We start from the raw sequence: 27,822 nt of genomic DNA on the forward strand, positions 1-27,822 counted from the left end.
AGTTGGTTTAGGAATAGGCTCAGGAATTGGCTCCGGAGGTGTCCAATTATTTTCATTTGTCAACATATTATTCACTAGAATTTCAGCTTCATCCGGTGTTCTTTCCCTGAAAACAGAACCAGCACAACTATCCAGGTAATCTCTAGAGGCATCGGTTAGTCCATCATAAAAGATATCAAGTATTTCATTTTTCTGAAGAGGATGATCAGGCAAAGCATTAAGTAATTGGAGAAGCCTCCCCCAAGCTCGTGAGAGACTCTCTTCTTCAATTTGCACAAAATTATATATATCCCTTAAAGCAGCTTGTTTCTTATGAGCAGGGAAATATTTAGCAGAGAAGTAATAAATCATATCCTAGGGACTACGCACACAACCAGGATCAAGAGAATTAAACAATATCTTAGCATCACCCTTTAATGAGAACGGAAATATTTTAAGGATGTAAAAGTAACGAGTTCTCTCATCTTTAGTGAATAGGGTGGCTATATCATTTAATTTAGTAAGATGTGCCACAACAGTTTCAGATTCATAACCATGAAAAGGATCAGATTCAACCAAAGTAATTATATTAGGATCAACAGAGAATTCATAATCCTTATCAGTAACAAAGATATGTGAAGTAGCAAAAGCAGGGTCAGGTTTCATTCTAGCATTTAGAGATTGCTTACTTCATTTAGCTAATAACCTTTTGAGTTCATTTCTATTTTTGCAAGCTAAAATAGCTAAAGAAGCTTCTTGATCAAAAACATAACCCTTAGGAATAACAAGTGATTCTTCATCATCACTTTCATCAGTATCATCAGATTCAATATTTTCAATTTCTCTCGCTCTAGCAAGTTGTTCGTCAAGAAATTTACCAAGTGGCACAGTAATATCAAGCATAGAAGTAGTTTCATCATAAGTATCATGCCTAGCAGAAGTGGCATCATCAATAACATGCGACATATCAGAATGAATAGCAGAAGCAGGTGTAGGTGTCGCAAGCTTACTCAAAAAAGAAGGTGAATCAAGTGCAGAGCTAGATGGCAGTTCCTTACCTCCCCTAGTAGTTGAGGGATAGATCTTGGTTTTTGGATCTCTCAAGTTCTTCATAATGATAAGCAGATATATATCCCAAGTGACTCAAAGAATAGAGCTATGCTCCCCGGCAACGGCGCCAGAAAATAGTCTTGATAACCCACAAGTATAGGGGATCGCAACAGTTTTCGAGGTAAAGTATTCAAACCAAATTTATTGATTCAACACAAGGGGAGACAAAGAATATTCTCAAGTATTAGCAGCTGAGTTGTCAATTCAACCACACCTGGAAACTTAATATCTGCAGCAAAGTGTTTAGTAGCAAGGTAATATGATAGTAGTGATAACGGTAGCAAAAGGTAACAGTAGTAAAAGTAATGTTTTTGGTATTTTGAAGTGATGATAGCAATAGCAACGGGAAAGTAAATAAGCGAAGAACAATATATGGGAAGCTCGTAGGCAATGGATCGGTGATAGAGAATTATGCCGGATGCGGTTCATCATGTAACAGTCATAACCTAGGGTGACACGGAACTAGCTCCAGTTCGTCAATGTAATGTAGGCATGTATTCCGAATATAGTCATACGTGCTTACGGAAAAGAACTTGCATAACATCTTTTGTCCTACCCTCCTGTGGCAGCGGGGTCCTTACAGAAACTAAGGGATATTAAGGCCTCCTTTTAATAGAGAACCGGAACAAAGCATTAACACATGGTGAATACATGAACTCCTCAAACTACGGTCATCACCGGTAAGTATCTCGATTATTGTCACTTCGGGGTTAACGGATCCTAACACATAATAGGTGACTATAGACTTGCAATATAGGATCAAGAACTCTCATATATTGATGAAAACATAATAGGTTCAGATCTGAAATCATGGCACTCGGGCCCTAGTGACAAGCATTAAGCATAGCAAAGTCATAGCAACATCAATCTCAGAACATAGTGGACACTAGGGATCAAACCCTAACAAAACTAACTCGATTACATGATAGATCCCATCCAACCAAACACCGTCCAGCAAGCCTATGATGGAATTACTCACGCACGGCGGTGAGCATCATGAAATTGGTGATGGAGGATGGTTGATGATGACGATGGCGACGGATTCGCCTCTCCGGAGCCCCGAACGGACTCCAAATCAGCCCTCCCGAGAGGTTTTAGGGCTTGGCGGCGGCTCCGTATCGTAAAACGCGATGATTTCTTATCTCTGATTTTTTTCTCCCCGAAACACAATATATGGAGTTGGAGTTGGAGTCGGAGAGGCAACAGGGGGCCCACGAGGTAGGGGGGACGCCCTAGGGGGGCAGGCGCCCCCCCCACCCTCATGGACAGTGAAGGAAATATGCCCTAGAGGCAATAATAAAGTTATTATTTATTTCCTTATATCATGATAAATGTTTATTATTCATGCTAGAATTGTATTAACCGAAAACATAATACATGTGTGAATACATAGACAAACAGAGTGTCACTAGTATGCCTCTACTTTACTAGCTCGTTGATCGAAGATGGTTAAGTTTCCTAACCATAGACATGAGTTGTCATTTGATTAACGGGATCACATCATTAGGAGAATGATGTGATTGACTTGACCCATTTCGTTAGCTTAGCACTTGATCATTTAGTTTGTTGCTATTGCTTTCTTCATGACTTATACATGTTCCTATGACTATGAGATTATGCAACTCCCGTTTACCGGAGGAACACTTTGTGTGCTACCAAACATCACAACATAACTGGGTGATTATAAAGGTGCTCTACAGGTGTCTCCGAAGGTACTTGTTGGGTTGGCATATTTCGAGATTAGGATTTGTCACTCCGATTGTCGGAGAGGTATCTCTGGGCACTTTGTGTGCTACCAAACGTCACAATGTAACTGGGTGATTATAAAGGTGCTCTACAGGTGTCTCCGAAGGTACTTGTTGGGTTGGCGTATTTCGAGATTAGGATTTGTCACTCCGATTGTCGGAGAGGTATCTCTGGGCTCTCTCGGTAATGCACATCACATAAGCCTTGCAAGCATTGCAACTAATAAGTTAGTTGCGGGATGATGTATTATGGAATGAGTAAAGAGACTTCCGGTAACGAGATTGAACTAGGTATTGAGATACCGACGATCAAATCTCGGCCAAGTAACATACCGATGACAAAGGGAACAACGTATGTTGTTATGCAGTCTGACCGATAAAAGATCTTCGTAGAATATGTGGGAGCCAATAAGAGCATCCAAGTTCCGCTATTGGTTATTGACCGGCGACGTGTCTCGGTCATGTCTACATTGTTCTCGAACCCGTAGGGTCCGCACGCTTAACGTTATGATGACAGTTTCATTATGAGTTTATATATTTTTGATGTACCGAAGGTTGTTCGGAGTCCCGGATATGATCATGGACATGACGAGGAGTCTTGAAATGGTCGAGACGTAAAGATCGATATATTGGACGGCTATATTCGGACACCGGAAGTGTTTCGGGTGATTTTGGAGAAAACCGGAGTGCCGGAAGGGTTACCGGAACCCCCCCTGGGAAGTATTGGGCCTTAGTGGGCCTAAGGGGAGAGAGAGGGCAGCAGCCCAGGAGGTGGCGCGCCCCCTCCCGTGGGGAGTCCGAATTGGACTAGGGGAGGGGGGCGCGGCCCCTCTTTCCCTCTCCCTCTCCCTCTCTTTCCTTTCCCCTTCTCTCTTCCTAGTTGGACTAGGAAAGGGGAGTCCTACTCCTACTAGGAGGAGGACTCCCCCCTCCTTGGCGCGCCCCAAGGGCCAGCCGGCCTCTCCCCCTTGCTCCTTTATATACGGGGGCAGGGGGCACCTCTAGACACACAAGTTGATCTTCGTGATCACGTTCTCTTAGTCGTGTGCGGTGCCCCCCTCCACCATAATCCTTGATAATATTGTAGCGGTGCTTAGGCGAAGCCCTGCAACAGTAGAACATCAAGATCGTCACCACGCCGCCGTGCTGACGGAACTCTTCCCCGACACTTTGCTGGATCGGAGTCCGGGGATCGTCATCGAGCTGAACGTGTGATAGAACTCGAAGGTGCCGTAGTTTCGGTGCTTGATCGGTCGGGCCATGAAGACGTACGACTACATCAACCGCGTTGTGCTAACGCTTCCGCTTTCGGTCTACGAGGGTACGTAGACAACACTCTCCCCTCTCGTTGCTATGCAACACCATGATCTTGCGTGTGCGTAGGAATTTTTTTGAAATTACTACGTTCCCCATCCGACAGGTGGTGGGCCCCCTGGCCTTCATCTTTTGCAAGTATTTTTCATATTTTCTGAAAAGTTGCTCCGTGAAGTTTCAGGTCATTCCGAGAACGTTTGTTTCTGCACATAAATAACACCATGGTAATTCTGCTGAAAACAGCGTCAGTCCGGGTTAGTTCCATTCAAATCATGCAAGTTAGAGGCCAAAACAAGGGCAAAAGTGTTTGGAAAAGTAGATACGTTGGAGACGTATCAGTGGGCCCACTGTTGCTCCACCGACGTACTCCTTCCTCCTATATATACCTACGTACCCCCAAACGATCAGATACGGAGCCAAAAATCTAATTCCACCGCCGCAACTTTATGTATCCACGAGATCCCATCTTGGGGCCTGTTCCGGAGCTCCGCCGGAGGGGGCATCGATCACGGAGGGCTCCCACATCAACACCATAGCCCTTCCGATGAAGTGTGAGTAGTTTACCTCAGACCTACGGGTCCATAGTTAGTAGCTAGATGGCTTATTCTCTCTCTTTGGATCTCAATACAATGTTCTCCCCCTCTCTTGTGGAGAACTATTCGATGTAATCTTCTTTTTGCGGTGTGTTTGTTGAGACCGATGAATTGTGGGTTTATGATCAAGTCTATCTATGAATAATATTTGAATATTCTCTGAATTCTTTTATGTATGATTGGTTATCTTTGCAAGTCTCTTCGAATTATCAGTTTGGTTTGGCCTACTAGATTGACCTTTCTTGCAATGGGAGAAGTGCTTAGCTCTGGGTTCAATCTTGCGGTGTCCTGTCCCAGTGATAGTAGGGGCAGCAAGGCACGTATTGTATTGTTGCCATTGAGGATAACAAGATGGGGTTTTCATCATATTGCATGAGTTTATCCCTCTACATCATGTCATCTTGCTTAAGGCGTTACTCTGTTTTTAACTTAATACTCTAGATGCATGCTGGATAGCGGTCGATGAGTGGAGTAATAGTAGTAGATGCAGGCAGGAGTCGGTCTACTTGTCTCGGACGTGATGCCTATATACATGATCATACCTCGATATTCTCATAACTATGCTCAATTCTGTCAATTGCTCAACAGCAATTTGTTCACCCACCGTAGAATACTTATGCTCTCGAGAGAAGCCATTAGTGAAACCTATGGCCACCGGGTCTATCTTTATCATATTAATCTCTCCTACTACTTAGTTATTTCCTTTGCTTTTTTACTTTGCCTTTATTTTACTTTGCATATTTATCACAAAAATACCAAAAATACACTACAAGAAAACTAGGATACTTTGATGAAAATCCTCGTGACGAAGTTGGACAACGTCATAGGAATACCTAATGTGTGATCTTTTCGTAGGTGGCATCACTGATTACAACAAAATTGGTGACGATAGACATCATTGAATCGCTTTAGCCTTTGAGCACACCTGGCTACCAGTTTCTTTGGCAGTTTGGTAATTTTCATGACGAACCTACTAGAGTCACCGAATATTATGAATGTGTGAAGATTACTTTTTTTATGTGATGTCTACCGATGGGACCTACCATACCTGTTTCACGGGTTACTGAGTGGTAGGACCCACGTACAGTAGGACCATAGTGTTTTCAAAGTCTACTGAGCACTATAATTATTTTGTTCCATCTAATATAGATAGTTAATGGCTAGGGATTTTTTTATTTTGTTCCATCTAATCTAATATAAATAGACAGTGGCCATGCAAAAATCCTTGAATCCATGCATTCGTGAGATGATGTTGTTACATTCTATAAAAAAGGGGAAATATAAGTTAATGGGACCATTTTTTTGTATAGGGAGTTTGAACACGGGACCATTTTGATCTATCTGTTCGTGTGTCATGGGTTCTAGCCGGTGTCACGTCGCGACGGGGAGAGAAAAGGCAAGGCACGACACGGCCGCACAGCTCGGTTCCGGCAGGCGGCTGTTAACTTTTACTCCTTCCGTAAATTAATATAAAAGCGTTTAGATCACTAAAGTAGTTATCTAAATGCTCTTATATTAGTTTACAGAGGGAGTAATTTTTTTTGATGGCTGGCGGCTGTTACGTGCGCAGCACAGCCCATGGCCTAGCAAGCCCTTTCTTTAAATTTTTCTACTACTATATACGTGGGCTGAAGCCAGCTCTACTTAAGGCATCTCCAGCCGTTGGCCCCCCAGGGGCGTCTAAAAGCACCGCCTGAAGGTGAGCCGGCGTAAAAAATGGCCCTGGGGCGAGTCGGTCCCCAGCCGTCAGTCCCCAGGGCCGCCCCCAGGCGCGTATTTAAAAAAAAGGACCATTCGGCGAAGTTATGATAAAAACTAGTTAAATCTCGGCCAAACATGGCAAATTTCGGTGAAATTCGTGCATTTTCATTACATTAACCTAATCTAAAAAAGAAAAGGGCTGAAGTCGTCGCAGCCGTCGCCGCCATCGTCGTTGTCGGCCTTCTCCTCCTTGACGCGGGCGCCCCTGCTGGACCCCTGCCCGGCGTCACCATGGCAGACTGGCGGCGGCGCGTCGTCGTCGTCGTCGCTGTCGCATAAGACGACGACCTCGTCTTCAACGCGGCCGCGTCGGCGCTCCTCGAAGCGGCGCAGGGCGGCGCGCTGGCGTTCCTTCTCCTTCTCCCGGCGCGCCTTCTCCATCGCAATGGAGTCCTGGCGCATCCATTCTAGGGCCACGTCGTCGTTGTCGAACTCCACCTCCACCGGCGCCAGCCCCGGCTCCATCTTCGGCTTGACGAAGCGCTGAGGAGCCGACGAGGAGGGGGCGCGCCGGCCGCCCTCGTTGATGACGATGCCGACGCTGCGAGTGCGCCGACCAATTGGCGTCTCCGCCGCGGGCTCGGCCTTGACGCCGAGAAATGCCGGAGAACCGGAGGAGTGGGAAGATGAGCGAGAGGAGGAAGACGAGGAGGAGGCGAACCTCCTTGGCGCCCATGCGCGTCGGTGTTGCGACGGGGCGGCCCCCGTCGCAGGATAGGTCAACGACGGGTTGTTCCCGCCCTTGAGGTGCGTCAGCACGCCCTCCAGCGTGCGGCCCGGGACGCCCCACCACAGGTGGCACCCCACGCTGTTCTTCACGCCGCCGACCACCGGCGCGTCGTTGGTGGAGGCCAGGCGCTGCTGCTGGCGGCGCTGGAAGTACGCCGCCCAAGCCGCGTGATTGCCGGTGGCATACTGGGGGAGGGAGCGTTCGTCGTCGGTCAGGGAGGCGCGCGCGACCTCGACCTCCTCGGCGAAGTACGTGGGCTTCGCCACGGCGTCGGGTAACGGGGGAACGAGCACTCCCCCGTCGCTGAGCCGCCACCCCGTCGGCCCGGCGCGCATGTCCGGCGGCGCCGGGATGTTCGCCTGGAACAGGAGCCAGGACTCCTGTTCGCGGAGCAAACGCCGGCCGAAGCCGTTCGCCGCCGCCTCGTCTCCAGGGAAGCGCTCTGCCATGGCGACGGGCTCGGCGGTGGTAGAGAGGGAGAGAGAGGGGCTGCCGGTGGCGCTTGGGAGAGGAAGACGGAGACGGAGAGAGAGGGGCTGGGCGGCGGCGACGGGCGAGTCTGGTGTGGGCACCGGCGAGAACTGCCGGCTTTTATAGCCGCTTCGCGCCCGTGTGTACGCGTGCGAGGGAGGGGAGGCGTCGGCGCGCCGTCCCGAGACGCGCCGCCCGTGAGGAATCAATGGCAAGGCTGACTGGCGGCAGCCTTGCCATTGATTCCCCGCGGGAACCGAGGCAGTTGGGGGGAAGACGAGCCGCCGTGTCCCTGACGCGGCTGGCCCGCGGCTTTTTCGCGCCAAAACAGTTCGCCCCGGCGCCCCCGGGCGCCCACCAGAGCGCCGGGTTTGGCCTGGGTCTGCCGGCGCTGTTTTCGGCTCAGGCCGGCAAAAATCGGGCTCCTGGGGACGCGACTGGGCCGTTTTTTCGACGCCGGCGCAAAAAAAATGTCTGAGGAGGCCTTCCTGGGATGCGGCTGGAGATGCCCTTATACCCTTAAGATAAGCCAGCTCAACAACACATATAGCCAGCAATTTTTTTACCTCGCCCACCTTTTCTTCCCCGAGCGAAACCCTATCTATTGGATCTCATTTTCTTTCACTCGTGTAGTCATGTGGTGGCGGCGCGGTAGATCGGGGGCAACCAAACGCGGAGACGGTGGTAGGAGTAGCTGCTCTCTCCTCCCTCTCCTGTCCGGTTCCTTGAGGGCACCCTGCTGCGGAAGCTGCTAGTGGTGTCAGGGCCCTCCATGGCGCGCAGCGGCGGACCCAGCGTGCACTGCGGCTGGACCAGCCTGGTCACGCGGCGGCGGCCCAGCCTATGTGTGTGACGTTCGTTCTCAGTGTGAGTACCTGCATGTGTGCGTCCTCCGATCCCTCTCATGTGATTGCAGGGACTGAACTCTCACTCTCTACTGCAACTTGTCCATAAACTTCTCAATTGTCAATTCTATCGGAGCAAATGAGGGAGAGTGATGGTGATGTGAGTATTCGCTATGGCCTCCTTGAGCGGAACCCCTGGTTCGCCTATGACACCCGCCTCGTCGCCTTCGTCAGAGATTAACTAATGAGTAGGGCCCTAGTCGTCCCATCTTTCGCACTTATCAGTACTTCTTATTGACCCTCTGTTTTTTCTTCTTCTTATGTTTTGTCCGACATATATTGACAGAGCATAGACCATAGGGGCACACCGGAGTTCAACTGGAGGACCGTCAAGCTCGACCAACAAACTGGGTTAACATGTGTACGGCGCTCAACTCTCTGCTCTCAATTTAGATGAATCGCTTCCGTGCGTGGATTGGTTCAGATATTAGTTTTGTTCTATTCTTCCTTGTTAGTGAGTTCTTACTGGTCAATCGTGCGATGCCTGTATAGTACACCCCCAGTATTTGCTAGGTCAGATAGTCCTTGTTTGTGTTAGTAATCTGGAACTCATGGAACTAGTTTATACGTATCGTTAAGTTGAAAATTGTAAACTGAATTGTACCTGCTCTGATTTATCTTTTAGAGAAATTATTATTAGAACCTAACTACTCCATCCGTTTCTAAATATAAGTCTTTCTAGATATTTTAATACGGACTACGTACGAAGCAAAATGAGTGAATCTACACTCTAAACTATGTCTATATTCATCCGTATGTAGTCTCGATTAGAATCTCTAGGAAGACTTATATTTAGGAACGGGGGGAGTAGTACATGTGACATCGGTTAGTAATGAAATAGTGAGCTGCAATAAAATATTTTCATTATGCCGATGCTCCCCGAGTATTGTTGTTTTATTTTGTAATTCTGAGCTCATGGCAACTCGGTTTGAGGGAGTGTGAATAGATTTGCAAGTGAATTTTTGTTGTAGAACTGCCGTTGGAGTTTTATGGGCGATTCAACATGATTTTGGTAAATTGCTGATGGAGAACTAATTCCCTGCACTCGTTTGTGGCAATCAGAAGTGATACTGACTATATGTTAATGCAGATTACTGTCCAAGCTATCAGATACTACAACTAAAGATCAAAGCCTAGACGAGCTTTAAGCCTAGACAAGTTTTTTATTTGGCCTGCGCCATCGCACAATTGTTAGTAATTTATTTTCAAATGGAAGTATCTTATTGATCAAATGTGTGCCAATGACAACAATGAAGCTCTGCGAAACTTCTTCATGCTTTCTTCACTATTCCAGCTGCTTCAAGGTTTCTTCCTAGCTTTGTCGAATATATTTTTCCGCACTGCTTTAGTTCCAATTTAATATTTCAGATGACCTTTGTTGCTCACAAATATGACATGTTTAGTTCTGTTCATATCACTTATTAGACAAGTACTATCATGTATTTTTTGTTAAGATTCCAACCTAGAGCTCTGAGTTGTAACTTTCATGTTGTTCTTTGTTGCAATGGTCGATGGTTTTTTCTAACTCATTCATGCTGCTGTATTTATTTCTTTGTTTCTAATAGGCTGATTCGTAAGTCATCTTTCAGGAAGTTGATATGGACAAAGGAGGATCAAAACAACTCTACCTGCCTTCATGAAGTCACAGAAGAGGCATCCAACAAGGTTTCAAGTTTTGATTAAGGTGGGAGCTAAGACTCACACCAAGAAGGTCTATATTGATGACCTCCAAATGTTTTAAAAAAAATTGTTGTATCAGATGATTATGTAGCTTGGGTTATTGCTGGATGGTGCATGTAAGTGTTAAGTGTACACATTGTTTACAGACAAGTTAGCTTATAATGTGATTTGGAAATTGGTCAATGAAAAGATGGTCTTAGAAATACCACAAGCCCACAATTTGTTTTGAATCGAACCAGGCCAAACTAATGAGAGGAAAAAACTATAAATAATATATTTCTTGAAAAGCCTAGCAGAAAAGGGTGATTGCTCCATAAAGAGGTCGGCTGGATCAACAACTAATGGGTTGCAAATTGGCTATGGTCCACCAAACAATTAGATCCAAAAATAGAAAAATCGCTAAATTATTGGGCGTGGCCCATTTGGAAACCCACCGTGCATTAGCCCGTCAATAATCTTGTGACGATAGCTTCGTCACCGAATGTCCAATATCCGGTGACGTTTTTTGTGCGCTGCGTCACTAAGAATAATCTGTGACGGGGATTCCGTGACGATGCTCGTGACGCCTGAAAAATGTCACAGCGAGTATTTTGTGACGTTTTTAGCTATTACGTGACATTTTTGAGCTCATCACAGTAGGCCCGGTCTCTTGTAGTGATATTATCTTACCATATCTATCAGATCTCACTCTCGTAAGTGGCCGTGTAGGGATTGACAACCCCTATTCGCGTTGGTTGCGAGGATTTATTTGTTTTGTGCAGGTACGAGGGACTCGCGCGTAGCCTCCTAATGGATTGATCCCTTGATTCTCAAAAACTGAGGGAAATACTTACGCTACTTTGCTGCATCATCCCTTCCTCTTCAGGGAAAAATAACGCAGTGCTCAAGAGGTATCAAGAAGTATTTCTGGCACCGTTGTCGGGGAGGTCTACGCAAAAGTCGACATACCAAGTACCCATCACATACCCTTATCTCCCGCATTACATTATTTGACATTTGCTTCTCGTTTTCCTCTCCCCCACTTCACCCTTGCCGTTTTATTCGCCCTCTCTTTCTATCCTCCCTCTCTTTCTCTATTTGTCTCTTTTTGCCCGCTTGCTTTTTGTTAGCTTGTGCGTTAGTTCGTTTGCTTGTCGCTATGGCTAGTCCTTTACCTTCTTCCTCTATGTCTGAAATTGGGGAAACTATTGTCGATAATAATATCATGAAAAATTCTGATGCTCCTGCTAAAGAACCACCCATCTTACATACAAAAAAGTTCCGTGTTGGTAGTGGTAATATTATTGGAAAAGGAGTTATTCAAGATTTCTTTACTTGTGCCAGTGCTTTACCTTCTATGGGTAGTTCTATCCTTCATAGAACTAGTAGTCTTGCGGACGCTATTGCCATGCTTGTAGTTGAACTTGAAAGACAATTCATGCACATGCATCCTTGCATACAAAGGATTTTCCTGGAATTTCCTAATGTTGAGCATTCTTCTGTTAAGCGTGCCCGCTACTATCTTTTTGGCTCATGAGTTTAGATTCATAATAAAAGAGGCCAAAGAAATCTTTGCACATTATAGGGTGGACGCTTGCCGTCCTCCCATAGAGGCTATCCTCTTTTATCAAGAAGAAATAATGCGTTTTCAATCTCTAGATTATGTTGCTTTCAATGAAAATCTTAGAAAAAGGGTTCCTACCAATGTTTTAGTTGATAGAATTTCTGAACTTAATGATGATTTGGCTATTCGAAATAATGAACTAGGATATTCTCTTGAATATAGGCTCACAAAGTTCTGTCAAAAGAATGCTTATAATGATGAATTGGTTGTGCAATATACAGGACCAAGGGAGGAACCTATACCTCCCAAGGTTGATCTTGGGGACTTTTGTCCTATTAAATTTAGCACTTTCGATTACTTTTGCTTGCCTCAAAGAAAATTTGCTGCCGAACGTAGATAATATGAAATGAGTTTTAATGATCTATCTTACTATTATGGCAATACCTAGATCTATCCTTGCTTGTTATGCCTAGCTAGGGGCGTTAAACGATGGCGCTTGTTGGGAGGCAACCCAATTTTATTTTTATTCCTTGCTTTTTTTATCCTGTTTAGTAATAAATAATTTATCTAGCCTCTGTTTTGGTTGTGTTTTTTGTGTTTAATTAGTGTTTGTGCCAAGTAGAACCGTTGGGAAGACTTAGGGAAAGTCTTGTTGAACTTGCTGTAAAAAACAGAAACTTTAGCGCTCACGAGAACTGCTGCCATTTTTATTTGGAAAGTTCTATTTAGTTAATTATTTTTGCAGATGATTAATAGATAAATTCCTCACTTCCAGCAATTTATTTTAGAATTTTTGGGGTTCCAGATCTTGCGCTAGCTACAGATTACTACAGACTATTCTGTTTTTGACAGATTCTGTTTTTCGTGTGTTGTTTGCTTATTTTGATGAATCTATGGCTAGTAAAATAGTTTATAAATCATAAAGAAGTTGGAATACAGTAGGTATAATACCAATATAAATAAAGAATGAGTTCATTACAGTACCTTGAAGTGGTCTTTTGTTTTCTTTCGCTAACGGAGCTCACGAGGTTTTCTACTTCGAGTTTTGTGTTGTGAACTTTTCAAGTTTTGGGTAAAGATTTGATGGGTTATGGAACAAGGAGTGGCAAGAGACTAAGCTTTGGGATGCCCATGGCACCCCCAAGATAATCTAAGGACACCTAAAAGCCAAAGCTTGGGGATGCCCCAGAAGGCATCCCCTCTTTCGTCTACTTCTATCGGTAACTTTACTTGGAGCTATATTTTTATTCGCCACATGATATGTATTTTGCTTGGAGCGTCTTGTATGATTTGAGTCTTTACTTTTTAGTTTACCACAATCATCCTTGTTGTACACACCTTTTGAGAGAGCCATACATGATTTGAAATTTGTTAAAATACTCTATGTGCTTCGCTTATATCTTTTGAGTTATATAGTTTTGCTCTAGTACTTCACTTATATATTTTAGAGCACAGTGGTGGATTTGTTTTATAGAAATTATTGATCTCTAATTATTCACTTAGATTATTTTGAGAGTCTTAATAGCATGGTAATTTGCTTAAAATCCTAATATGCTAGGTATTCAAGATTAGTAAAATCTTCTTATGAGTGTTTTGAATACTAAGAGAAGTTTGATGCTTGATAATTGTTTTTGAGATATGGAGGTAATCATATCAAAGTCGTGCTAGTTGAGTAGTTGTGAAATTGAGAAATACTTGTGTTGAAGTTTACAAGTCCCGTAGCATGCACGTATGGTAAATGTTATGTAACAAATTTAAAACATGAGGTGTTATTTGATTGTCTTCCTTATGAGTGGCGGTCGGGGACGAGCGATGGTCTTTTCCTACCAATCTATCCCCCTAGGAGCATGCACGTAGTGCCGAGGTTTTTGATGACTTGTAAATTTTTGCAATAAGTATGTGAGTTCTTTATGACTAATGTTGAGTCCATGGCTTATACGCACTCTCACCCTTCCATCCTTGCTAACCTCTTCGGTACCGTACATTGCCCTTTCTCACATTGAGAGTTGGCGCAAACTTCGCCGGTGCATCCAAACCCCGTGATATGATACGCTCTTTCACACATAAACCTCCTTATATCTTCCTCAAAACAGCCACCATACCTACCTATTATGGCATTTCCATAGCCATTCCGAGATATATTGCCATGCAACTTTCCACCATTCCGTTTATCATGACACATTCATCGTCATATTGCTTAGCATGATCATGTAGGTTATATAGTATTTGTGGCAAAGCTACCATTCATAATTCTTTCATACATGTCACTCTTGGTCCATTGCATATCCCGGTACACCGCTGGAGGCATTCATATAGAGTCACCTTTTGTTCTAGTATCGAGTTGTAATCATTGAGTTGTAAATAAATAGAAGTGTGATGGTCATCACTAATAGAGCATTGTCCCAAAAAAAGGGACAATGCTACTATCTTTTTTTCCACACTTGTGCTTCAAAGTAGCACCATGATCTTCATGATAGAGAGTCTCTTGTCACTTTCATACACTAGTGGGAATTTTTCATTATAGAACTTGGCTTATATATTCCAACAATGGGCCTCCTCAAGTGCCCTAGGTCTTCGTGAGCAAGCAAGTTGGATGCACACCCACTTAGTTTCTTTTGTTGAGCTTTCATACATTTATAGCTCTAGTGCATCCGTTGCATGGCAATCCCTACTCCTTGCATTAACATCAATCGATGGGCATCTCCATAGCCCATTGATTAGCCTCGTTGATGTGAGACATTCTCCTTTTTTGCCTTCTCCACATAACCCCCCTCATTATATTCTATTCCACCCATAGTGATATGTCCATGGCTCACGCTCATATATTGCGCGAAAGTTTATAGGTTTGAGATTACTAAAGTATGAAACAATTGCTTGGCTTGTCATCGGGGTTGTGCATGATGATAGCATTCTTGTGTGACGAAAATGGAGCATGACTAAACCATATGATTTTGTAGGGATGAACTTTCTTTAGCCATGTTATTTTGAGAAGACATAATCGCTTAGTTAGTATGCTTGAAGTATTATTATTTTTATGTCTTGAATCTTTCGGATCTGAATATTCATGCCACAATTAAGAAGAATTACATAAAAATTATGCCAAGTAGCACTCCGCATCAAAAATTCTGTTTTTATCATTTACCTACTCGAGGACGAGCAAGAATTAAGCTTGGGGATGCTTGATACGTCTCCAACGTATCTATAATTTTTGATTGCTCCATGCTATATTATCTACTGTTTTGGACATTATTGGGCTTTATTATCCACTTTTATTATTTTTGGGACTAACCTATTAACCGGAGGCCCAGCCCAGAATTGTTGTTTTTTTGCCTATTTTAGGGTTTCGAAGAAAAGGAATATCAAACGGAGTCCAAAACGGAATGAAACCTTCGGGAACGTGATTTTCTCAACGAACAAGACCCAGGAGACTTGGACCCCTACGTCAAGACACAAAGGAGGAAGCCACGAGGTAGGGGGCGCGCCTACCCCCCCCCCCCCAGGCGCGCCCTCCACCCTCGTGGGGCCCCTGTTGCTCCACCGACGTACTCCTTCCTCCTATATATACCTACGTACCCCCAAATGATCAGATACGGAGCCAAAAACCTAATTCCACCGCCGCAACTTTATGTATCCACGAGATCCCATCTTGGGGCCTGTTCCGGAGCTCCGCCGGAGGGGGCATCGATCACGGAGGGCTCCCACATCAACACCATAGCCCTTCCGATGAAGTGTGAGTAGTTTACCTCAGACCTACGGGTCCATAGTTAGTAGCTAGATGGCTTCTTCTCTCTCTTTGGATCTCAATACAATGTTCTCCCCCCTCTCTTGTGGAGAACTATTCGATGTAATCTTCTTTTTGCGGTGTGTTTGTTGAGACCGATGAATTGTGGGTTTATGATCAAGTCTATCTATGAATAATATTTGAATATTCTCTGAATTCTTTTATGTATGATTGGTTATCTTTGCAAGTCTCTTCGAATTATCAGTTTGGTTTGGCCTACTAGATTGACCTTTCTTGCAATGGGAGAAGTGCTTAGCTCTGGGTTCAATCTTGCGGTGTCCTGTCCCAGTGATAGTAGGGGCAGCAAGGCACGCATTGTATTGTTGCCATCGAGGATAACAAGATGGGGTTTTCATCATATTGCATGAGTTTATCCCTCTACATCATGTCATCTTGCTTAAGGCGTTACTCTGTTTTTAACTTAATACTCTAGATGCATGCTGGATAGCGGTCGATGAGTGGAGTAATAGTAGTAGATGCAGGCAGGAGTCGGTCTACTTGTCTCGGACGTGATGCCTATATACATGATCATACCTAGATATTTTCATAACTATGCTCAATTCTGACAATTGCTCAACAGCAATTTGTTCACCCACCGTACAATACTTATGCTCTCGAGAGAAGCCACTAGTGAAACCTATGGCCCCCGGGTCTATCTTTATCATATTAATCTCCTACTACTTAGTTATTTCCTTTGCTTTTTTACTTTGCCTTTATTTTACTTTGCATCTTTATCACAAAAATACCAAAAATATTACCTTATCATATCTATCAGATCTCACTCTCGTAAGTGGCCGTGTAGGGATTGACAACCCCTATTCGCGTTGGTTGCGAGGATTTACTTGTTTTGTGCAGGTACGAGGGACTCGCGCGTAGCCTCCTACTGGATTGATACCTTGGTTCTGAAAAACTGAGGGAAATACTTATGCTACTTTGCTGCATCATCCCTTCCTCTTCGGGGAAAACCAACGCAGTGCTCAAGAGGTAGCAATACGTCGACTGAGGAAGACCTCCAGCAGGTCCATACCGGTCACTCCGTCGCGGACGAGTTGGACAACCCGCTCGACCAACACCTTCACCTGCACCTTCTCCTCTGGGATCACTCTCATGGTGGAGGGCTTCTCCACTCAAGCCATGAAAAAGGGGGGAAGTCTAGTCGACTGACCCGGAGTCGGCTGGTCCTTGCAGTAGAACCAGGTCGACTGCCAACCCCGGACCAACTCGGGAAGGATCATGGTTGGGAAAGTGTTTTTGTTCCTCATCTGAATTCCAAGACCCCCGCACATCTGTATCACGTGCGTCCTCTCGTCACTCGGGTTGGCCTTCTTGACCGTCTGAGAACGACACGTGAATATGTGCTTGAAGAGACCCCAGTGTGGTTGACAACCCAAGAAGTTCTCGCACATGGACACGAAAGCGGCGAGGTACACGATGGTGTTTGGAGAAAAGTGGTGGAGTTGAGCCCAAAGAAGTTTAAGAAACCGGGAAAGAAAGGATGGGGAGGCAAAGAAAAACCCGCGGTCGACGTGAGTGGCAAGGAGAACGCACTCACCCTCCTGCGGCTGTGGCTCGGTCTCGTTCCCTGGGAGCCGCGCCGATCCATGGGGGATCAATCCCCCTCTCAACCAAGTCATCGATATCATCTTGGCTGATTGTCGAGCGGATCCAGTCGCCCTGGATCCAGCCAGGCGACAGGCCGGACCTCGACGAAGACCCGCCCCAGCTGGTCCTCTTCCCTTTCGCCTTCGCCGTCTCCTTCTTCGCACACTCCAATGCCACCGTCTTCTCCTTCCCCATGGCAGCGGATCGAGTTCAAGCGGGGCGACGATGCCGAGAGCAGAGGCAGATGCGGTGGAGAAAGCAGAGGAGGAAGGGGAACAACGAGAACGCATTGTGCGAAAACCCCTGTCCAACGCCTTATATGAGGGCATTTCCGAGTGGCTGACTCATGGGCCCAGGCCATCCGATCAAACCCCGCAACAGTCGCACGCGCGATACGTGGCGAAAAAGGTGGCACGGAGATCGAGGCGGCCTGCCTAATCCGTCCCGATTACTGTAGCCTCCCCCATCCGACGTGCTTACCAAAATCCGAATCCCGTGAAATCCGCAGACAGCAGAGCAACCCGTCAGATGGAAGATTTTTCCCATATCAATACTCGAAGCTCAACAATGAAAGTTCACTCGACAAAACCAAGAATGAATCAAGGCGACTGAATAAGCAGTTGAAGTCATCATGAATGTTCATTCGACCTCTGGACAAGACATTTCCGAAGTGCAAAAGCTGAATCGGTGAGGTTATCAACTCCTTCTCCACTCGAACCCTGAACAATTCGGGGGCTAATGATGAAACTATGTACCTAGGGTAGGGTCATAGGCCTGACCTAGACACCCTCCCCTAGGACATCACCCTAAAGCCAGAATCATTCAAAGGGTACCATTATCCACTCGACCAGAGACGTTCCACTCAGAAGAATCAATGTCACTCGACCGTCGCAGAAGCCACTCGACGAGCAGAAGATCTAAAGCCACTCTGCATGAACAACGGTCGAGCATTTACTTATAGGCTTAATTTTCATTTATAGCACTTAATTGCTAGCGTTACCAGTAACGTTCCACTTTAATGTACATTGAACCCTGTGTAACGGAGGGGAGCAGGAGTCCTGGCGCACTCTATATAAGCCACCCCCCTTCTCTGGGACAAGGGTTCGCATCTTTTGTAAACACACACATATATAATCCAGTCGACCACCTCAGGGCACCGAGACGTGGGGATCTTACTTCCTCCGAGAAGGGCCTGAACTCGTAAAACTCGTGTCTACAACTACTCCATAGCTAGGATCTTGCCTCCTCATACTTACCCCTCATTCTACTGTCAGTCTTAGATCCACGGCACCGCTCGCCTTCCAGTCGTCACCAAAAGCCCATCAGAAGCCCATAGTTAAGGTCCATCGTTCATAGCGTCAAAAAAAGACAGTGCCACGACCAACCCTTCCTTATCTCAAAAAAACTTAACCCTACTTCTATCTAGCTACTGCCATCAAGAGCCCTTCCGGCGACTGTGCCACGAGCCCACAACCATGTTGTCGCCCATGATGCTCTACCAGCAGCCGTCACCACCCGTGCTTGCCCCCCCCCCACCAAGCTGTCGAGGCTAAGCATTCAGCCGTAACCGCCGTCGGTCCCGGCAAGCAACCTCTCCAGAGATGCGTTACCAGCCCTTCCGCTGCTCGACAGATGAGCATTAATTCCATCAAATTCGTTCATCTTCCCGCTGCCGCTTTTATGTCGCAATCCCTTCCAGCTCAATGCCACAAATGCGCGGCACTAAAATAGCAGAAACAGATGGATTCATGTCAAAAGGAACTCATGGATTTATTGCTCCCTCCTCTTGAAGGGTAATCGACGGAAAAATGCCAACGGTGGTCGACCACCATGGTGGATGTTTTCAAAATACAATTTTCCACAAAGAGAAAAAATTCGAAAAAAAAATTGTGAACACACACACATGTATATGATTCATATGCAAAATTTCATAATATTGTATTTTCACATGTGGCGTGTACAAAAAAGACAAATACATATTTTTAAATGGGCCGGTATTTTATATTGTTGGGCCAGAATTTTATCTTTTTTGTACAGCCTACAAATTACAACTTTTTCAAACGAATTTTCACACGTTCGTGCGGAACGCATATAAGTTTCCATAGATTTTTTTAAACTTTTAAATGGGCTTTTGGATTTTTTGAAAATACCACCCGCCATGGTGGCCGATCACCAAAAGTCCGCACTCGGTAATCAACCCAGTGGCTCACCCTTTTAAGCAGTGGAGTTCATCCCTTCCCGTCCCCTCCCTGGGTTCTCATCGCAGTTTTCTCTTCGAGGTGTCTGCTGATTCCGCCCCCGCGCGCTACAGGTTTGGTTCTAAATCCTAGAACTACATCATGTAGTTTTCTTGGTTGGTTTTTCTATTCTTATCTTGGAAATTTCATATCTTGGTTGATGCGAAGTTTGATGTGACCTGCCTGCTGTACCGATACGTAACAGAACTTTGCTCTTAAATTTTTATGTCTTGGCCGATGCAAAGCTTGATGCGATTTTGATGCTGTACAGAAACATAACGAAATATTACTCATATATTTTTTCCATGTTTTGATATATCACCACATTGTGTTCGTTAGTTGATTTTTCCTGTATCTTTCTACGACAAGTTGTCATTGGTTCATGCAATGGATTTAAAATTTTGCTATGTAATATTTATCTCATGTGCAATCCGAGTGCTCTATATATAGAGAGAGATAAGTAGTATGTTGGTTGAGCCAAGTCACATACCTGAGAACAATTAAAGGATGTTAGTTCGTTCAAGCTGCAGGCTAGCGGCTCTTTTTCATGTCCAGCGAACATTTGGAACTACATCCATAATTTGGGAGACAAAGATGAATGAATCTTTGTATTGACATATCATCATATATAACTACATACAAAAAATATACATGTGAAGGTTCTGGTAGCCTGAATGACTGTATGTACATCTTGGAAATAATACACACTTGACAAGTCTAAATGTGTCCTTGCTTCAAGCTTTATCTCTAACTTATCCATATGGTATATATAGTTTACTGTGAATGTTAGATAAGTGAACTGATAAAAATGAGAGATGTGTAAAGGAGGGAAGAGAGATACAACCACAGATTTAGCAAGGGAAAACTGGGTCTCAACTCGCTTGGCTCATAGAACTTTTTTACCTTTTGCAAGCGTATACATCACCTTTAGCAGGGTAACAGTGAAATGTGACAATATTTGTATAAGCATGGGAAAATAAAATAATTATTCAATGGAATCAGTCCACTCAACTTGGTTTCTCTGGTGTATTAAAACTTCTACGACTTCCTACTCTGTTATTAGTTTGTGTACAGAAATCACAAACTTGAAGCAGCACAAGGAGATTATGAATTTTAGTACTGCCGTTTATTTGAGCATCTTTCTTAATAATTCTGGAATTTTCATCATTTTCCCTTTTTTGTGTGTGTATTAAACTGTTCCTCTCTGTCATATATAGAAAATCATGGATGTACACCTTCTGTTAAGTTTGTAGGAGGTAGCAGCAAAGTAAATCTGCATTTTATTTAACTTCATTTGGTCAGCGGCAAGTAAGAGTGCATTTTATTTATCCTCACTTGGTAAGTAGCAAAACAGCGTACTATTATAACACACACATCTAAATTAACATCATCCCGTTGCATTTTCAGCTTACCACTTATCTTTTCAACCACGGGGTGGCAGGCAGTACAAATGGACAACCAAAGCCACAAGTACTCCTATTGAAATTAGTTTGCTATATATTTTCATTCCACTTATTACCCTGATTGACAACATACTCCTATCTTCTCAAGGATGCCACCTCATTCTACAAAAAGTAATTTGCAAGTTCTACCCCCGTTTCAATAAGAGAAGCTCAGATGAAATACACAGGCACAATTGCAAAGATGAAGGGCACAAAAGACCCGTCGTTTATAACTTTCAAACTGGAGTCCAAGCCTCAACACATCGCTAACCAACTGTGTGATAACCATCCATTATCTTCCATGGGATATATTGTCGAGTATGAAAAGAATGGGATACCATATATACAGAGTACATGCTACAAGTTGCTATAGTTTTATCAAACGCTATATGGTTCATGCTGCAAACTGCTACGACTTTATCATATGGTACATATTTGTACCAGCAAGAAATTTCAATCATTTCCTATATAAATAATCTAACGTTTTATGGATTGAAATTGTTTTCTTCTTTGAGATGTCGATGTTACTCTGAAAATTCACATACAAATTTCTGCAGCAAGGCGCGGGGTATCATCTAGTTTAAAAAAACGGAGGCATCCGTTCGACACAGGAGACACAGAGAGACAGCGCCGAACAGCCACAGTAATTAAGCAATGCCGCCGTTGACCCGAATGACCTGGCCGTTCACCCACTCGGCCGCGTCAGTGCAGAGGAACCCGACCGCCGGCGCGATGTCGCCCACCTCCCCAAGCCGCCCCATCGGGTGCCCAGCCCTGAACCTCTCCACCGCCTCCTCGCTCTTCCCGTCGAAGAAGAGCTCCGTCGCCACGGGCCCCGGCGCCACGCAGTTCACCGTCACCCGCGCCGACCCGAGCTCCTTCGCGGCCACCCGCACCATCGCCTCCACGGCCGCCTTGGACGCTGTGTACGCCCCGTAGCCAGGGAGCAGCGTCGCCGCCAGCGTCGAGGACACAGCCACGATCCGGCCCCCGCCCCCGCGCCGCAGCCGGTTCGCCGCCTCGCGGAGGCACAGAAACGCGCCCCGGGTGTTCACCGCGAACACGTTGTCGAAGTCCGCCGTGGCGGTGTTGGCGAGCGACGGGTAGGTCCCGATGCCCAGGCCCGCGCAGGCCACCAGGATGTGCGCCGGGCCGCCGAAGGCGGTCTCTGCGGCGTCAAAGAGGGACCGGACGCCCGCCTCGTCGGAGACGTCGGCCTTGATCGCCACGGCGCGCGGGAGCTCAGCGGCCAGCGCGTCGGCCTGCTGAGAGCTGGAGGCGTACCCGAGGACCAGGCTGGCGCCGAGGGACGACAGGTGGGTCGCGATGCCGCGCCCGATGCCGCCCGACGCGCCGGTGACGATGGCCACGCGGCCCGCCAGGGGCAGCGTCGCTGCCGGAGCCGGAGGGGATGTGATCGCCGAGGTGGCCATGAGCTTGTTTGCGAGATTGCGAGTTTGCGACGGGCTTTGCGACTGACTTTGCGAGTTTGTGATCGCCGAGGTTGAGTTCTTATAAATATGGTTTTGCTAGCGGAGAGCACACTCGTCATCGGTGACGCAGAGCGTGGATTATCAATCTTCCCCTTTGAGGCTTTGACCATGGGCACGCCCCAAGAGATACTACCTCTCCATGCTCTCATCCATCCATGACGTCGGCCAACTTCATGTAGTAACTATCATGGCGGCATCGTCTTTAATGCATGTGTGGAATTTTTCTTTTTTGCGAGTCACGGTCGTTTGTTTACTGTGTGGAAAATTACAAGGAAAAAATGGTTCCTCTTCTACATTTTCTTCTGTGAATTTTTTTATCTATTCATCTTCAATCATGTCAATACAACAAACGCCATAAATAATGAAAATTATATCCAGATCCGCAGGCCACCTAATGACGACCAAAAACACCGAAGCATCGCCATCATTGTCGCTTCCCTCGCCGGAATCGAGCAAAACTTGTTGTAGTAGACAGCCGAAAAGTCGTCGTGCGAAGGCCTCATAGGACTAGCGCAATAGAACAGCAACCGCCACGGATGAAGAGTAGTTTATATCGGAAGGATCCAACCTGAAAACACGCGAATGTCGACGAACTACGACCAGATCCAAGCAAATTCACCAAGGACAGATTCGAGCAAATCCACTAAGAACAGATTCGCCGGAGACACATCTCCACACGCTCACCGACGATGCTAGACACATCACTGGAACGGGGGCTAGGCGGGGAAAACTTTATTTCATCTTCAGGGAGTCGCCGTTGTCTCGTCTTTCTGAGCAGAACACAAACCCTAACAATACTCGTTGGAACATGTAAAAACAGAGCTCTCCCGCTGACAAACCCTAAGGCCACCGGAGACGAGCGCAGAATGGCGCCGGCGGAAGGCGGAGGAGTCCTAGACATGCGAGTTTGCGACTGGCTGTCTGGGTTGAGTTCATATAAATATGGTTTTGCTACAGGAGAGCATTTCTTCATGAGTGACGCAGGGTGCAGATTATCTATCTTGATTACCCTTTCAGCATGGGCAGGTGTCTGCGTTAGAGTCTTGTTCCCAAGCATATTTATTTTACATGTTAGTAGTAATTTACACATATCTATAGTCATCACAACTATTATATGAACTAGGTGGCTGCGCTAGAGTCTTGCGACGCGCCGGTGACGATGGCCACGCGGCCGGCCAAGGGGAGCGTTGCTGCCGCCGGCGGAGGAGATGTGATCGCCGACGTGTCCAATGAGCTTTGTTTGTGATTGCGAGTTTGCGACTGGCTGTCTGGGTTGAGTTTATATAAATATGGTTTTGCTATCGGAGAGCATTTTGTCATGAGTGACGCAGGGTGTGGATTATCTATCTTGATTACCCTTTCACCATGGACACGCGGGACGCAGCTTGTCTGCTTGTCCGCTCCCTCTCCATGCTCTTATCCATGTTGTTGACCAACTCTAGCAGATTGACATCACCTTTAATACATGTGTGGAAAATTACTATTCCGTACTAAGAAAATGGTTTCTCACATGTACATATCCTATATGTTACTGTCCTCACAGATATTATGCTAAATAAAATATCATGTATGCACAAAATATTTTTACCTAACGAGAATTTTCTAGAATAGTAAATTGTATCAAGACACAAATTTTGGGCTTGTTGCAACTCAAAACCACAACTCTAGGGATCTTTACCTTAGACTCTAGGGGTAAGTAAATATCTCCATCAAGAAGATTAGTTGGTTTATAAGCAAAAATCTTACGGACGCACATACCTGATATATCTCATCATTGGCTCAGCTGTTTTCATCTTGACCCTTTAATTGAGATGAGCATGAGCCGCGCCAAAGCAATAAAGTTTAATAATTTTATTCAGACCACTAGGATGTGCGCCGGGCCGCTGAAGGACATGCCCGCCTCGTTGGAGATGTCGGCCTTGACCGCCACGGCATGCGGGAGTTCAGAGCATCTCCAGCCGTTGCGCCCCCAAGACACGCCGAAAACCGTCGCTTGGGAGCGAGCCGACGCTATTTTAGGCTTGGGTGCTAGTGCGTTCCCAGCCGCCCCGCCCCCCAGGTCGCCCCCAGGCGCATATATTGGCCCAGTATCGGCGCTTTCAGCCCGTTTTCGGCGCTGGATTGGCCCAATTTCCGGCGCAAAACGGCCCACGCTCGACGTGTTTCGGCGTGTTTCGGCGCTCATTCAAATAAAATTATCAATAAAATCATCACAAATAATAAAAACAATCATATTTCATTGCACGTCCAGCTAGGCGTTGCCCTTGAGCCTCCATAGGTGCTCCACTAGATCCTACTGCAGCTGATGATGCACCTGTGGGTCTCGGATCTCCTGGCGCATGTTGAGGAAGGCCGTCCATGTTGCAGGGAGCTGGTGATCCACTTGGGCAAGAGGACCCTGCCTGTAATATGGTTCAGTGTCAAACACTGGCTCTTCCTGCTCGCTCTCAATGATCATGTTGTGCAAAATGACACAACAAGTCATGATCTCCCACATTTGATCTTTCGACCAAGTCTTAGCAGGGTACCGGACAACAGCAAATCGAGATTGGAGCACGCCAAATGCTCGCTCGACATCCTTCCTGCAAGCCTCCTGAACCTTCCAAAAGTGGGAGTTCTTGCCTCCTGGCACAGGGCTTGAGATAGTCTTCACAAATGTTGACCATTTCGGATAGATGCCATCTGCTAGGTAGTACCCCTTGTTGTATTGGTGTCCATTGATCTCAAAGTTCACCGGAGGAGAATGGCCCTCAACGAGCTTGGCAAAAACAGGAGAGCACTGCAGCACGTTGATGTCATTGTGAGTTCCTGGCATACCAAAGAAAGCGTGCTAAATCTAGAGGTCCTGTGTGGCCACTGCCTCAAGTATCACACTGCAAGCTCCTTTGGTACCTTTGTACATCCCCTGCCAAGCAAACGGGCAATTCTTCCATGCCCAATGCATGCAGTCGATACTTCCAAGCATACCAGGAAATCCTCTTGCTTCATTCTGTGCCAGGATCCGAGCAGTGTCTTCAGCATTGGGTGATCGCAAGTACCTCGGTCCAAACACTGCCACCACAGCCCTACAGAACTTGTAGGTGCACTCAATGATCGTGGACTCGGCCATGCGCCCATAGTCCTCGGGTGAATCACCTGGAGCCTCGTATGCAAGCATTCTCATAGCTGTCGTGCACTTTTGGATTGAGGTGAATCCAAGTGTGCCGGTGCAATCCTTCTTGCACCTGAAGTAGTTGTCGTACTCCCTGAGTTCATTGACTATCCTGAGGAAAAGCTTTCGGCCCATCCGATAACGGCGCCGGAAAACTTTGTCGCCGTGGAGTGGAGCGTCGGCGAAGTAGTCGGAGTAGAGCATGCAATAGCCTTCGAGCCGATGACGGTTCTTTGCTTTCCGTCGCCCCTGCGCCGAGCCGCCTCGCCTCGGCTTTGCATCGCCGGCAAGAAACCCGGCCAGGGCGGCGAGGACCATGAGGTGTTCTTCGTCCTGGGCGGCGGCGTCGGCTTCCTCCTCGAGCAACGCCGCGAGCATCTCCTCGTCGTCGGAGTCCATCGCGGCCGGGGCAGGCAAAGCACCGAACACGTAGCGGGCGTCGTGCGCAGACTCGTCGGCGGGCGCCGGAGCGGCGAGGGAAACTCGGGGAAAGTGGGGGGAGAGGGCGTCGTGGGGATCTTTCTTTGTTTCGCGGCGAGGAATGGCGAGATAGCGGCGGTGGCGGTGGAGAGGTGGATGGCGACGCCGGGATCGGCAAGGTGTCGGGGAAGGAGAGGGGAAACGGGGCGAATTAGTGTGACTTTTCGCCTGACAGTGGGGACCCGGGCGATTTTCCCTTCCGCCGGCGCCCCCAAGCGCCCCCCAGTGCGCTGGGTTCGGCCTGGGCGCGCCGGGTCAGAAAACGGGCCGATCCGACAGATTTCGGCATCTTGGGGGCGCGACTGGGCCATTTTTTGGCGTCGGCGCTAAAAACGGCCTGGGGGCGTCTTGGGGGCGCGGCTGGAGATGCTCTCAGCAGCCAGCGCGTGCGCGTGCTGAGAGCTGGAGGCGTACCCAAAGACCAGGCTTGCGCTGAGGGAGGATAGGTGGGTCGCGATGCCACGCCCGATGCTGCACGACGTGCCGGTGACGATGGCCACGCGGCTGTCCAGTGGCAGTGTCGCTGGAGGCGCCGCATGGGATGTAATCGCCAGGGGCCTGTTTGGTTGTTGTGCGCTATAGTGCCCGCATTGCATACACTTCTCCATCCAACCTGGCTATGCAAATGCAGCCTCAAATGCATCATATGCATGATGTTTACTGTTTGGTTACCTGCATGCCCTTTTACCTGCATGGGCTGAACCACACTGTCTGGTGTTTGGTTGCCTGCATGTTAGTCCACAAACCCAAGGCATGGTGTTTGGTTGTATGCAAGTCCTGATGTGTGGTAACCTCTTTGGCTAGTTGGTGAGGTTACCACCACACTTCGGCAGCACACATCATAAGCACAACAGAGTATAAACAAAGTATCAACTAGCATAATTCAGGTATAAGTAGTACCACAGATATAACAGTTCAATGCATAAACCATAAACATGTTCAAAGCAGACTCGATAGTACACTCGAAAGAGGTGGCCCGGCCCTACTCCTTGGCGGCGAAGGCTTCGTCGTGCTTCCCGCACTTGTTGACGACCTCAATGCCATCGTCATCGAAGATGATGACCTTGAGGGTGTCAGGAGTGAGGAGCTTGAACGTCACCATGTAGCCGATCTTGATCTGATGAATGGCTGCGTAGGTGGCCCAACCCTGATCCAGGGTCACCCTGCCGTTCATCAGCTTGACCGTCATCTTCCAGGAGCAGCCGGTGTTGTTCCTGAGTTTGAACTCCGTCGGCACCACGACAAAGTGCTTGGTGAAGTCCAGGGGTATGGGGATGCACTCAAGCTTCGGTGCAAGGATGACCTTGCAGAAGTGAGTTGGGCCATCCTCCTGATGGTAGTGGCCGTAGTTGCGGCGCTTGTTGCTGGGGGGCTCCTCCATGCCCTCGTCGTTGCCACCCTCAGGCGTCTTCGGGTCTTCCTCGGCGGTGGGCGGCAGCTCAACCTCGTCGGGCATTGGGTGAAGGGGCTGCTTGCCCTTGCTGTCAATGGTCGGGAGCACCTCCGTGTCCTCGATCTGCACACAAGTCATGGAGTCAGGCATTGCACAGAGTTCATTGCTAATTCAAGAGCTTGTAGTTAAAACGGCATGACTGTCACTCTTCTCCTCCTCTCCATCCTCCTATATTTACTCACCCTGCCCACCACTATTTACCCACCCCCTCTCTTCTCTCACTGTCAACCTTCCTCCTCCCCATCGCCATGAGCTCTAGCTCCAGCTCCAACGCCAACCCCTTCCCTTGGGGTATTGGCTGGAGGGCCTTCTTCCTCGGGTGGACGGCTGGTGACCGGACCAAGTTCGAGAA

At 46.9% G+C, this 27,822-nt stretch overlaps 1 protein-coding gene and 1 pseudogene across 1 annotated transcript; both read right to left on the reverse strand.

The window, feature by feature from the left end:
* Positions 1-21,087: 21,087 nt before the first annotated feature.
* LOC125547681 (NADPH-dependent aldehyde reductase-like protein, chloroplastic pseudogene) lies at positions 21,088-22,416 on the reverse strand (annotated as a pseudogene).
* Positions 22,417-26,999: 4,583 nt separating this feature from the next.
* Positions 27,000-27,473, reverse strand: LOC125547683 (putative B3 domain-containing protein Os03g0621600). Its single transcript, XM_048711488.2, has one exon. The coding sequence runs from the start codon at positions 27,471-27,473 to the stop codon at positions 27,000-27,002; it is 474 nt and encodes a 157-aa protein (XP_048567445.2).
* Positions 27,474-27,822: the final 349 nt, after the last annotated feature.

The sequence above is a fragment of the Triticum urartu genome, chromosome 3A, assembly GCF_056163025.1.
Source record: "Triticum urartu cultivar PI428250 chromosome 3A, HENAU_Tu73, whole genome shotgun sequence".
NCBI lineage: Eukaryota > Viridiplantae > Streptophyta > Magnoliopsida > Poales > Poaceae > Triticum > Triticum urartu.

Bases quoted from the DNA above. Each gene is read 5' to 3' on its own strand.
- LOC125547683 (XM_048711488.2), bottom strand. From the start codon at position 27,473: ATGCCCGACGAGGTTGAGCTGCCGCCCACCGCCGAGGAAGACCCGAAG.